This window comes from Phalaenopsis equestris, unplaced genomic scaffold (genome assembly GCF_001263595.1).
Source record: "Phalaenopsis equestris unplaced genomic scaffold, ASM126359v1 Scaffold000090, whole genome shotgun sequence".
Taxonomy (NCBI): Eukaryota; Viridiplantae; Streptophyta; class Magnoliopsida; order Asparagales; family Orchidaceae; genus Phalaenopsis; species Phalaenopsis equestris.
The window spans coordinates 1,432,168-1,446,361 of record NW_018164532.1 but is presented as its reverse complement, the minus strand read 5'-3'; the positions used below and the strand labels follow the sequence as shown (position 1 = coordinate 1,446,361).

The 14,194-nt window shown below is 34.5% G+C and overlaps 1 protein-coding gene across 2 annotated transcripts in view; it reads right to left on the bottom strand.

Moving 5' to 3' along the window:
• Positions 1 to 7,818: 7,818 nt before the first annotated feature.
• The window catches only part of LOC110020090 (tetratricopeptide repeat protein 33), a 10,399-nt gene continuing 4,023 nt past the window's right edge, over positions 7,819 to 14,194 (bottom strand). Inside the window, exons 3-6 of one of the 2 annotated variants that reach the window (XR_002293499.1) lie at positions 9,408 to 9,439; positions 9,174 to 9,260; positions 8,707 to 8,796; positions 7,997 to 8,060 (exon numbers count right to left, since the gene is read on the bottom strand). Coding sequence is in view for 1 of the 2 variants with exons in the window: in XM_020718063.1 (XP_020573722.1) it covers positions 7,899 to 8,060; positions 9,174 to 9,260; positions 9,408 to 9,439 (281 nt within the window). In the remaining variant the exon portion in view is untranslated. Of the gene's footprint in view, positions 8,061 to 8,706; positions 8,797 to 9,173; positions 9,261 to 9,407; positions 9,440 to 14,194 lie in introns of both variants that reach the window. The other variant, XM_020718063.1, reaches the window with a different exon arrangement.

The following is a 14,194-nucleotide window of genomic DNA, read 5'->3' as shown; positions in this document are numbered from 1 at the left end:
CAATTCCTATATATATATATATATATATATATATATATATGTTATGAATATTATAAACATGCAAAGAGAAAAAGAACATTGTAGGGATCACATGCTTATTTCTTACATATAAATTTTGTATAGGCATGAATCATAAGGTTTAATTTAATGTAATTGTGAAAAATTCAACATACCTCTTTTCCTTCATCTTGTTGAGAAAATCAACTCACAAATAAGTTACATGTAGAGAGGTGGAGGAGGAACAAAATGGGATAATTTTTTGTTAGTAAGGACGTCATCCATTATATCTCCTATATGGATGCCCTCAACAAAATGGGATAGTCAAGCAGAGAAATAGAAACATTCTCAAAGTTACTCGTTCCCTTATTTTTCAAGCTAATGTTCCTCAACATTTTTTGAATGAGTTTGTCCTTACCACCACCCATCTATATCTAATTAATAGTGCCCACAAAGTTCTCAAACTTTTGGTCCCCATTATCCGTCTTGAAGTCATGTTTTCCTACCAATCGATTTTTCTCCGTATTAGATTCCAAAATATGGTCTTTGAGCAAAACACTATCCTGACTCATAGTAAACTTGATACCCACTAAATTAAAGGTTTTTTGTCTGTTGTTCTGCCACTCAAAATAGTTATCACTGTCTTGATCCTACCACCAATGAAATTTATATTAGTGTTGACGTTATCCTTTTTTGAAAATGTCCACTTCTTCCCTAAATCTACCTCATCTGAGAGAGAACTTGATTTTTTGGGCATTGTTCTTTTTTCGACTATGTTGTACATTCTTCCTAGTTCTACGACCATTACGTCAGATGCACCTTTAGTCCCACTGGGTTTACCACTAGCCAGCCCAAAATCACCACAATCATCGATTGGTGCCTATACTTGTCATACAAAACCCTATACTGAGACTTATCCCAATGACCTTATCATCAAGCCCACTGCCCAGCTGCAGCTCTTCGAGTCTAATCCTGTCAATGTCCTTGGAACGAGGCTCTCTCAACTTACGAGAGTCACTCCTTATCTGAGTGAAGATTTTAAGCCCCCAATTGAGGTATGCAAATAGGTACGACCAACACTCTTTATATCCCATTGCAAAATATGTCTCTTTGCACAACCTATCTCCGACCTACAAAGCATTTGTCACATCCTTGATAGAATGTTTTCTTCAATCCACTATTGAGGCAGCTTTGGTTGACCCGTACTAGAAGGCTGTTGTCAAGGACTAGATGAATGTCCTTCGGCATAACCATACTTGGGACATGGGGGAAAGAAAACAGTAGGTTGTAGGTAGATTTTTAGTGCCAAATTTAACCATGATGAATCCTTGATCTCAAAAAAGCTTGGTTGGCAAAGAATATTCGCAAATTTATGGAGTTGACTATAAAGAGATGTTTGCTCCGATATCATTCGGGTTTTGTTATCCCTAGTCGTGAATCTAAATTGGCCATTACTTCTATTGGTTGTTTGTTGGGTATTCTCTTTAGAAGTTGGTGTTAGTTATCTACTCTTCTTCCTCAGCCTCGCCACTCTCTTCCCCCTTCAAATGAAGAGAGGGATTCTATTCATAGATTTTTGAGGGATTATCTTGGTCATTAGAGAAAAACTTCCTTAACCACCACGTCAGGTTGATTCTTTTGATGATAAATTATTTTATCATTATTTAATTATCTTTGTGATATCAAAATTGAATATTATCGGGCTCATTAGATTTCTCTCGTCAAGACGCCAAATTTGATTATAAGTATGTCAAATTTAGAACTCATTTAGCTCTCCATTTTATGTTCCAAGTTTCAATTACGCATTAATGCTTGATATGGGCTTAATTGAATTTGTCTAAACCCCTTTTCGTGTAACTGTATTGTCTTATAATAACACTCAGTTTGATTATCAACTTTTTGAAATTACAGATTGGAAGATTAAGATTTTGAATTTAGAAAAGCTCTTGCCCAAAATGCATCAAGATTAAATGGCACCTTGACGTCCTCCTCTTTTCAAGAAATCATATTGTCATATAGAATGAAAGAAGTAATAGGTCTAAAAGGACACATTTGGTTTGATGCAAAAAAAAAAAAAAAAAAAAAAGTATTGACATTGAAATGAATGTGCACAAATAAATTTGTTAGAACTCATCATATATAGTGAAGAACCATGATAAGTTATCATAAAAATTTAATATGTAGGTGTAAAATTTTCCCATAAATATTATATTATTGTTCTTGATTAATATGAGCTCAGAAAATGTATTAGTGTCAAAATTTGTGGGCTAACGAAGCCTCTTCAATATTGCACCTACGCCAATTCATCTCTCTCCCTCCCCACTTGCGCTCGGGCCGCTCCTGCATTGCCTCTCCTATGCTACGCCTCCACGTGTGCTCGGTTGCTCCCACATTGTCTATGCTATGCTACGCCCACGTCAATTCATCTCCCTCCCTCCCCACTCGCAGGAGCAGCCAAGTGCGAGTGGAGATGGAGAGATGAGTTGGCGTAGGCGGAGCATAGGAGAGGCAATGCGGGAGCAGCCACCCTCGAGTGGAGGGAGAGAGAGGAATTGGTTTATTATAACATATGATAATAACATATTATAAAAAAACCAGCTTTACTGAAATCATTCCCGTCACCCTAGTGGATGTAGGCATATAAGCCCTTGCCAGTAAAACATATACAAGCCTAATGATACAAAAATAGAATATTTACATTCATGCCTCTAAATTCCTATGCATTTACATATACAACACCTAAAACTTCCAATTTTTACGTACATTCCACCTTACACATGAATGAATATATATATATATATATATATTTCACTTTTTTTAAAATAAAAATAATTGTATTTTATATTCGAAATGAAAATTTTGATTGGTATAAATGTAAAAAAGCAAAATGTTGGTGTGAGATATAAAAATGCATTGGAATTAAGTGGCATGAATGTAAATGCCCCCCTCATCCTTTTCCTTGGCCCCCTTCTATAAATATAATGAAGGTTGATTATTTTTATTATTTTGAGTGTCAAAAATGTAAATTAAATGAAGAAGGGATGCAATTGTTAATGTACTTCTATATTGTAATATTAATATATCATAATAATATATTATTTAAAATATCATCTAAACTACAGACCCAACGGAAAAAGGCCAATTTTCGGAACTAACACAATTGGAAAATTCTTTTTTTTTTTTTAATTTTAATTGCACTTTAAAAACAACTCTTAACTCTTAAATAAAAACTGAAGAAAAAAAAAAAACCACTAAAAATATTACAATGTATTTACATATCTACCACATAAACTTCACCTTTTTACACTTTAACGCGTTGCATAAAAATATCATTACATGTCTCTTAAAAAGTGAAATACGTATTTTCATGCAAAGATAAGGTAGCATATATGTAAAAATTTTGAAGTTCAAGTGTTAGATATCTAAGTACATGTCTTCTTCTACATGTCCTTGATTGGCCATATTATTATTGTGTGTAAGCCTGGTTGTGTTGTTCAAAGTTCACTCAAAGCTTTGGAGTAGCACTGAAAGGAGCTCAAGAGATGCAATGGAAGGGAGTCGAAAGGGCTGAAGTTGGGCACTCAAACACCCATAGGGACGCCCGGCCAAATGCTCGAGAACCCAAGCGTTTGGAAAGGCAACGCCTATGAGGAGCACAACGGTGCCTTGAAGGCTGAAGTGCGTTTTTAGCATTCCAGAAACAGAACGTCTGAGAACGCGACGCTCCGTACAGGCAATACAGCGCCAAAAACAATTCAGGTGGTTTAGGCATTTAAGTCTTCAATACATAATTTGGATTACCCTCTCGGCAAAGCATGAACAAAATAGTGAAAAGCGGTGCATGTGAATTGTGAGTAGATCTCTGCATTTTGCTCTCATGTGATCGATGAAGGAGCCTTCATGAGTTACAGGATTGTAGAGAGAATTTAAATGTAGTGTAATATGTACATTTTTTTTCTCTTTTCATGCTGAATTTCTTAGTATGGTGTTGTTCCAAGGTTTTTTCCCGTTTATGGCTTTTCCACATTAAATTTTTGTGTTCTTTTCTGAGATTTTTTTGTTTGTACTTCTCTTGAATTTGTTTGTTCCGGATCTATCGAATCTGTATTTTCCCACAAGTTCTAGAAAGTTGAAAATGTTTATAACAAGTGGTATCAGAAGCTGACAAAACAAAGTACAAGATTGAGAAGTTCAACGGTTCAAAATTTGAGTTTTGAAAAATGATTGAAGAATTATTATATAAAAAAAAAATTGTATTCGTCGCTGGAATAAATCACTAAAAAACCTGAATCGATGACTTTGGAAGAATGAGAATTTCTTAATCAAACAACACTAGGTTCCTCTTTCGTTGCTTCAAACGTTATGAATGATATAACTACGGTGAATTTCATGACTTCACTAACAAGGATGTATGAGAATCCCTAAGCTTCAAATAATCTTTTTCCAACAAAGAGATTGTTCAATATGAATGATCATGGAAGGCAGTTTAATGGATAAACATTTGAATAATTTCAATATTGCAACAACCAGTTGTGTTATGTGATTACTAGTTTGATGACGAGGTCAATGCACTATTAATCCTATCTTCATTGTCAGATAATTGGGATAAATTAGTCATGACTGCAAGCAAGGCAATATGAATATAGACTTTGATTACATTATGAGGTTAGTGATGAATGAAGAAGTTCGCAAGAAGGTGAGCGATTGAACTTCAAATTCTGCTTTGAGTTTTGAAAACAAAATAAAGAAAGAATATTGATATAAACACGGGCAGAGACAAATTCAAGTATATAAGAGAAAATTCAAGTCATGGTGAGGAAATAACAAAGGTGAATGCTAGAACTGCATGAAGAAATGTCATTTCAAGAAAAATTGCAAAACTCCAAAAAAGGTTGGTGGTGGAGATCAACATCGAAAGCTCTTTACAAATATCTCCACAGATGAAATCCAAGATGACTCCTTTTTTTTTGTCCATAGATAGTATAGAATCTTGAAAAGTAGAATCAAGTGTCTCTTTTCATGCTTGCCTCGACAAATAAGTGTTTAAAAACTACGCTCATAGTGATTTAAATAAGGTGCATTTGGAAGATAATAAGGCATGTAGCCTTATTGGAAAGAATAATGTTGATATTAGGTTGTCAAATAGATTAATCTAGAAGCTCACCGAAGTTAAACATGTTACATGTTTAAAAGAGAAATTTATTCTCATTGTGACAGCTTGCAAGAATGTGGCTACACTCATAGGTGATTCGTGAAAAGTGGTCGGAGAGGCAAGGTGATGACTCGGGACAATATTGAAGGCATTTTCTACTTGATTAATGAGATTATTGAATTTATTAATGTAGTTGGAAAAAAGATTGATGCAGGTCTTTAGTACTAAAGGCTTAATGCGAGCGAGAAATATATTAAACCCTATTTCCTAAAAATAAGCTTCAAGATTTAAAGTCTATAAAGTTAAATCTTTGCGAAAAGTGTGTCTATGAAAAGCAAAAGAATGTTGCTTTATCGAAAAGTGGGTCAACGATGAAGCTTAAAAAGTTGGAGTTAATGTAAACAGATAAATGTGGTCCTGCTCCAAATCAATCTATTAGAGGTTCCCATTATTTTGTTAATTTCATTGAAGATCACGCCAAAAAGGTATAGATATATTTCTTAAAGAATAAATTAGATGTATTAGATGTAATTAAGAAGTGATAGACCGTGATTGAGAATGAGACAGTTTTTTGAGGTTGAAGTGACTCATCAGATAATAGTGAAGAGTATCATGATTAGAGGTTTGAGAGTTATTGTGCTTAGAAGGAATCAGACATGATTTCACTATTCCAAGAACACAACAACAAAATGATGTAGCTAAGCACGTGAATAGAATCATCACAAAACATGAAAGAAGTATGAGATTACATGCATGCTTGCCAAAACAGTTCTGAACAGAAGCAGTTAACAATACATTTTATCTAATAAATAGTAGTATGCCAGTACCTTTGAATGAAAGGTTATCTAAAAAAGTCTAGAGTGACAAGGAGATAAATCTATCTCACCCGAGAATATTTGAGTGTTAAGCATATGTTCATGTTGATGCATGATCTAAAGTAAGCTTGATTTGAAATATGTCAATTACACTTTCATTGAGTATGACTCAGAAGAATTTGACTATAAATTATAGAATTTTTATCAAAAAAAGGGACATGAATTTTAATGAAATAATAATGTACAAAGGCAGGAGCATAATTCAAGATTTTTCATCAATTGCTTATGAAGAGTTCTCCAAATATGTTGAAATAGAAGATACTGATGATCGCCATGATAGAGAAATGAGAAGTGTTCAATCTGATGAAGCACGTGAAATTCCTCTATTACCTACTACTAAAGTCGGAAGGTTTAGTAGAGTCACATGATCGATACAGATATATTTTCCTTCTTTATATTATCTTTTGCTAATTGATAGTGGTGGACGAGGGTGTTATAAAGCGACCACTCGAGTTAAATACTCAAAGGAGTAGGATTTTGTCATGGAATACGAGATGCATTCTGAAGTCAAATTAGACTTGAAATTTGGTTGAATCACCAAATGGTAAAAAGACACTGCACAACAAGTAGATTTACAAACTGAAAGAAGAGTCGGATACTAGCAGGCGCTAGAGGCAAGGCTTATTGTGAAAGGTTTTTAGTAGAAGGAAGAAGTGGAGTACTCAAATATATTTTCTTCTGTATTAAAAATTACGACTATCAGAGTTGTGTTGAACTTGGTAGCAAAGAAAGATCTACATATAGAGTAGATGGGTGAAAGAACATATTTGTTACATGATGAGTTGGAAGAGGAAATGTATGTAGTGCAACTATAGGGACATGAAGTTCCAGGAAAAAAAAGACATGATCTGTAGACTGAAGAAGAGTCTTTATAGTTTAAAACGGGTCCCAAGATAGTGGTATAGAAAGTTTTACAGATTTAAGTTAGATGGTGGGTACTTGAGGTGCCAAGTAAACTACTATTGTTTCATCAAATATTTTTGTAATTATTATATTGTGCTTATATTGTATGCAGATAACATGTTGATTGTTGAAAGAAATATGAAAATAATCAGAGACTTGAATGAGCAATTATCAAAGGAGTTTGAGCCGAACGATTTAGGTCCAACCAAGAAGATCCTTGATATGGGATTAGTACGGAAATGAGTGCAGGTACTTTGAAGTTATCTCAGGCATAATATGTTGAGAAAGTCCTATAAATATTCATCGTGAGTGAGGCAAACAAGTTTGCACTCCCTTAGATAGTCACTTCAAGCTATTTAAGAAAAAATAGCTTAAGTTTGAAGCAGAGCAAGCAAAAATGAAAAGAATCTCTTACGCTTCGATTGTTAGAAGTTTTAAATATATAATGATATGCACGAGATTAGATATTACACATGCAGTAGGAGTGGTCAGTAAGTACATGAGTAATCTATGAAAGTATCATTGGGATGCGATAAAGTGGATTCTTGGATACTTGAGAGGAACAATCAACAAGACATATCATTTAGTAAATTTCAAGATTCTTGAGAGTATGTCAGTGTAGTGTAATGTGTACATTTTTCCTCATTTCATATTAAATGTCTTAGTATAATGTGGCTTCATGAGTTTTATCCGTCCTCGGGTTTTTTCATGTCGCATTTTTTGTTCTATTCTGGATTTAATTTTTGTGTGTTTTTGCTCTATTTGTTTATTTCGGGTCTCTCAAATTTGTATTTTTCCGTAAATTATGGGAAGTTGAAAGTTCTCCCAACACATTTGCTTCTTTTCTATGAGAAATGAGATAATGAAACAAAAAAAAGTCTGAAAAACCTTAAATAGATGTTGAGGAATTATATCAACAAATAGATTATTAGGATTACATGTGGTTTTACAAATAAAGTCTAGGAATTTTACTATTGATGTTCACCATCTGATTCAGGAACCAAAGGCATATGAGGTATGACAGAACCAACATTATCTCCAACCTTATATCGACTTTCCGAATGCAATTGTTTTTGCCTCTTTATAAGACGATAAGCAGTTCGGCGATCGCTCTGAGCTTCCTCATTAGAAGGCTACATAAATTCGTGAAAAATATGAATTAGATTACTGCAATCAAAAACTCATTTAGAATGGTTGCATCTGTCTATAAAACAGAAAAAGTATCAAAATAGTCCTCTAAATTTTTGTATGGAGTTATTTTAGGCACAAAGTCTATAAAAATGTCAAATTAGTTCTCAAATTCTTTTAATAGAGATTTAAATGGTCCTCCATGGGATCATTCAAGTTTTAACCTATATTAAAGGACTCTGAGGACTAATTTGACAATTTTATAGACTCTAGGACTAAAATGATCTCATATAAATAGTTAAGGGGCTATTTTGACACTTGTCTAGAATTTTAATGAGAAAAATAGATTTTTTAGAAGTTGCTATGATATATTAGATATTTTTCTCTTCTAAAAAGTAAGATCTCAGCTTTCTTATGACAGCCACACTCTATCAACAAGTTAGAGGTGAGAAGAAAATTTATGATTCATTTGGGGTTAGGTTTTTTGCTGTTTTGCTTTTCAACCATCTCTGCATTTCTGTTTGGCTATTAATTTATATTTAATTTATAAAAAAAAATTTGATGAAATGCAACTTTTTATAATCAAATCTATCAGACTCACAACAATAAAAAAGTTACCATCTATTTTTAAAGAAAAAAAAATTATAATACCTATAACAACTTTCAAAAAAGCTGCTTTTACCACAGCAGATCTACAACCATACTTATGGACTCTCACTCAAATAAAAGTATGATGGTCATCTGGAAAAAAAATTAAAAAAAGCTGTCTAAAACAGATACCCATTTATAACAGAATTCAGAAATCTGCAAGAAGCATATTTCCCTTTAGGGACATTTACATAAAAACCACACAATTCTTATGTATTTACATATCTAACAACTAAACAATCAGATTTACATGCATACCAATCAAATTTTTAACATCTAATAAAAAAGAAACCATCATCATTACCTTCCTAAAAGTGAAATACACCATTTCATGCATAAGTTTATAAAACAAAGTTTTTTATGTGTAAGCATCAAACTTTAGAAGTTAAATATATAAATACATAAAGAATTGTGTGGTATGTATGTAAAGTTCCCTTCTTTTTATAATTTTAAAGTAGTTAAGCGTGTACCTGAATCAACAGAGCTTTGTCAAAGCTTTCAATTGCCATACCAGGTTCTCCAAAATTTAATTGTGCCCTGCCAAGTGTGATCCAAGCCTGAGAAAAGTAAACCAACGACGAGATTAAATACCTGTTAAATAATCTCATTTAAATATAATTAAAAATTCACCAATAAACCACTAGATTTTCTACTATGAATTAGCTACAAATTGAATTGCATAGAGATGTGGCTTATTAACAAACTTCAGACCAAGCAGGTTCCAGTTCTGTAGCCCCTGAAAAGTAAGACCAAAAAAAAAAAAGTTGTTTAAGTTGATATTTAGGCGATTTATAGTATTTTTCTATTTTGATCAAAAGAAGCAAATTCTGCCTAAATTACAAGAATATCAGCCGTGAATCTAATTTTTATGCAAGTGCTATTTTGCATCATATCCTAAAACATTAGATAAACTGCATCAAATGGGAGCACAACTAAGTTGATAAAACTTTCTATCTAACTCCTTTAAATGGTGATTTGCCAGAAATAGTTCGGACGGCGAAACATGACTCTTAGAAGCACTCCAGATTATTTCACAACAAGGTTCTAATTCATGTCCCTAAGCTTGATGTTAAAATAAATGAAGGAGTTTTGTTAGGCTATAATCATGAAAAATTTAGATACATATAAACTTTGGGACCTTCTTAACAATAAATTATTAAGTATATACCGCTAAATTCATATTTATTTACATATCTAACATCTAAACTTTACTTTTTACAATTATACCATCCAAATCATTCGTATCACATAAAAAATACCAGTATTAAGTGAAATACAACTTTTTATGCATAGACAAGGTGGCGTTTATACAAAACTTGAAGTTTAGATGTTAGATATGTAAATAGATTAGAATTAAGTGGTATGTATGTAAATCAATTATTTTGGTCAAAGATGGTCTTACTGCTTGAGATTGGTGCACTAGTCACTTTTAAGAATCCGCTAGAGAGCACTAATTTTAAAATAAAGAGCATAGTGTTAAAAAAAGTCCCCTAATTAATTACATGGGGTCATTTTAGTCTCAGAGACTACAAAAGTGTTAAATTAGTCCATATACTCTTTAAATTGGTGCTAAAAATAATCCTATGTGGGTATTATTTCAAAACTCTTTCGACACCAATTTAAAGGGTATGGAGGCTATATTGACACTTTCATAAACTTTGGGACTAATATGACTCCATACAAAGAGCTGGGGGATTATTTTAACGCTTTATCTTAAAATAAATATTCTTTAAATGATGGAGATGAGCCAGAGAAAAAATACTTAATAGAACCAAAAGAAAGAAAAAAATATAGTAGCTATAAAATCGAAAATGCAATCACTTCATGTGAATCATACCATTGAGTTGGTCAGGTTTAAAGAGAAAATAAGCTTTGAAGGACAGGTGGGTGTATAGATTGAAAATCGACGAAAATAACTTGAATCCAATTCATAAAATAAAATTTATTGTGGAAAGTTTTGTTCAAAAGTAAGGTTCTGATTTTAATTGTCTTCTTATGAAAGTTATGAAAATTAACATACACACCACATAATTCTTATGTGCTTACATGTCAACACCTAAAGTTTGATATTTAAATTTATAGCACTTTGGTATTATAAATCTATGTATGGAAAGGTCTATTTGGCCTTTAAAAAGTTAATAATAGTGGCATTTTTTATGTGATGTTAAAAATTTGAGTGGTATAAATATCAAAGTTTAGGTCTTATATATGTAAGTATATAAGAATTATGTGATATGTATGTTAATGCCCCTAAAATTTATAATTGTTTACTTGCAAGTATGAGCTAGGAGATTGAATAACTTAATGTAAAGACCACTCTACTTTATGGTGACTTGGAGGAGGGGGTTTATATTGGGCAATAGCATTGTTTCAAAAAAGAAAAACTAAAAGATTATGCAAGTGAAGAAAGAGTCTATATTTTTTAAAACATATCATGGTGGTGCATGAGTATAAGAAAACCTCTTGGTATAGTACCATCAAAAGATATTTGATAATAGTGACATTATTCTTCTATTTTATGTGGATGTTAGCTTGATGTCGGTCGTGATGCTAACAAAATTGATAAGTTGAAGAAAGAGATGAAAATATAATTTGTAATGAAAGAGAAGGGTTGACATCCACTATCATTGTAATGAAAATCTCTCGAGGCAATAAACATGGAAAGTGATTATTCTTATGGGATAATTGTAAATATGAACGAGGCTAATAGTGAGCTCTCCTCAACGCTTTAAGCTAAATTCAAATGTATGTACTGAAAGCAAGGAAGAAAGAAAAACATGAAAAATATTTCTTTGTACTTCAGATATTGGCAATTTGATGTACGTGTCGGCCAACTTTTCGATTGATTTATTTGAAAATATGAATATGAAAATAATTTTTTGGCGATTTAATTTAAGTATAAGAGGTATGTGGTTTAGGTTTTGAAATTAGTATGTTTTAATTTTTTTTTAAAATGAGACCAAATGGATCTCATTCGTCCAATAGTTTGCATAATCGTGTCTGACACCCTGAATACTACACATTCCAAGAGAAAAATGTAGACCCCGATAATGGGCCTAATCCTGCAAACAAAGAGATTTGTGACATTCATTTGGTCTGCGAACCTTTTATATATGACCGACAAATTCCCCTATTTAATACAAAGATTAAATAGGGTTTATTTTACCTGGGTTCCAAATTCCCTATAGAGGCAAGCCCCTATAGTTAATTACATCCCAAGTGACGGGAATCACTTGAGAAAACTCTCGATAATGATCAATGGTTCTAGTCTTCAAGAATTCAAGGTTCAGGTTTTCAAGGTAGGATGAGAAAAATCAAGTGGGAATGGCAGAACAATCCTTTCAGGAGTTTTCAGGAGTTCAAAGAAAGTAAAAGGTAGGGGATGTCACAGATCCAGAGGGGAATCCTTAGTGACCTCTCAAACTATCCTACTGTGTGGCTGTGTTTTAGAGGATTTTATTTGAATGTTAAATCCTATCAATTTTATTAGTTAGGACTTACATTTGCATAATAACTGGATATGCAAATAACCCGCAAATATAAGAAGTTTTACGTCATTCTAGATGACAATCTCGGAACCTAAGACGAGTTAGGACTTACGCTGCACAACATAGCTGTGCAGGAGGCTAAAAGAGAGAGGAATTATGTTGCGCTAGGCGAGCTACCTCGAAATCCTATGGGTTGTTTAAACTAGGAAAGTTCAATTGGTGTAGACTCATTTTGCTGTAGTAGAATGACGACCATCTCCGCCTGTAGTTCGCTCCAAACTCCTTGTCGTGCTGCCCACGAAGTTGCTCCGAGCTCCTCGTCGCAGTAACAGTTTTAAAGTCTAAAGCTCAAACAGTTTTACCAGGTGGGTTTCAATGTCTCAATTTGGTTGTCAATTGGGGGGGGGGGGGGGGGGGGGGGGGGGGTTCAAGTTGATTAGAGCGACACCGGTTAGGATCCCACGGTTCCCTCCTTCCGGTATCATTATTTTCTTTTGAACTTATTTAGTTTAAACGAGTTGTTAAACTCATTTAAACCGGGGAGATCTCGTTAGCAACCGTGAGTTACCTCCTTCGAGGGACTCCCGTAAGTTCTAAAGAACGTATTATGTTTTTTTTTTTTTTTGAAAATGTTGTTTAATTTTTTTTTTAAAAAAAATTTGTTTTGAAAGTGAGGTTGTATTCAGTACCTACATAATGTGTTAGAGCAATAGTAATTGCAATAAAGAAACAACAACAAATAAAATGTACCTGCGTACGTGGCGCCTGCACTATATGATAAGGAAATTGCATTGTGTTGAAGTATTGCCAACAAAAAGCAATAAGAATAGGAGAGTGATAGGAGGTGAGTGTGAAGTTTAAATAAATTGCAGAGAAAAGAAGAAAAAATCAGTAAACAGTTGAACAAGTTGTAGTAACAGCTAGGAACTCAAAAGAGGTGATCCTCATGCCTCCTACAACTTCTGACTGCAACTAGCGAGCTAGTACGGTGATCCTACGATATCCTACGACTTCGGTAAACAACTAGCGAATGTGTACGGCGATCCTACGACTCCGGACAGCAGCTAGGAGTTTCGAATGACGCCTGTATGAGTTCCTATGAACCCAAACAACAATGGGCAACACCTATGTGGTTTCCTACGAACCCGAACAGAGGTGGACAACAACTAGATGGACAGCTACTAGGTGGCTTCCTACGAACCCAAATCGGGGTGGACAACTCCTAGGTGGCTTCCTACGAACCCAAACGGTGGTGGACAGCTACTAGGTGGCTTCCTACGAACCCAAACGGTGGTGGACAACTATTAGGTGGCTTCCTACGAACCCAAACAGTGGTGGACAGCTCCTAGGTGACTTCCTATGACATCTGACAGCGATTAGGAGCATTGGGCAGCACTCTATAACCTTCCTATGAACCCAAATCGTGGTAGACAGCTACTAGGTGACTTCCTACGAACCCAAATCGGGGTGGACAGCTCCTAGGTGGCTTCCTATGAACCCAAATCGTGGTGGGCAACAACTAAATGGTTCCCTATGACACTGGGCAGCAAATAGAAGTATTGGACAACGGTTCTACAGCTCTTATAGCTCGGGGCAGCAATTAGGAGCGTTGGACAGTGATCTTACAGCTTTCTACGACACTGGGCAGCAACTAGAAGGTTTTCTACGACACTGGGCAGCAAATAGAAATATTGGACAACGGTCCTACAGCTCTTACAGCTCGGGGCAGCAATTAGAAGCGTTGGACAGTGATCTTACAGCTTTCTACGACACTGGGCAGCAACTAGAAGGTTTTCTACGACACTGGGCAGCAAATAGAAGCATTGGACAACGGTCCTACAGCTCTTACAGCTCGGGGCAGCAATTAGAAGCGTTGGACAGTGATCTTACAGCTTCCTACGACACTGGCCAGCAACTAGAAGGTTTTCTACGACACTGGGCAGCAAATAGAAGCATTGGACAACAGTCCTACAGCTCTTACAGCTCGGGGCAGCAATTAGAAG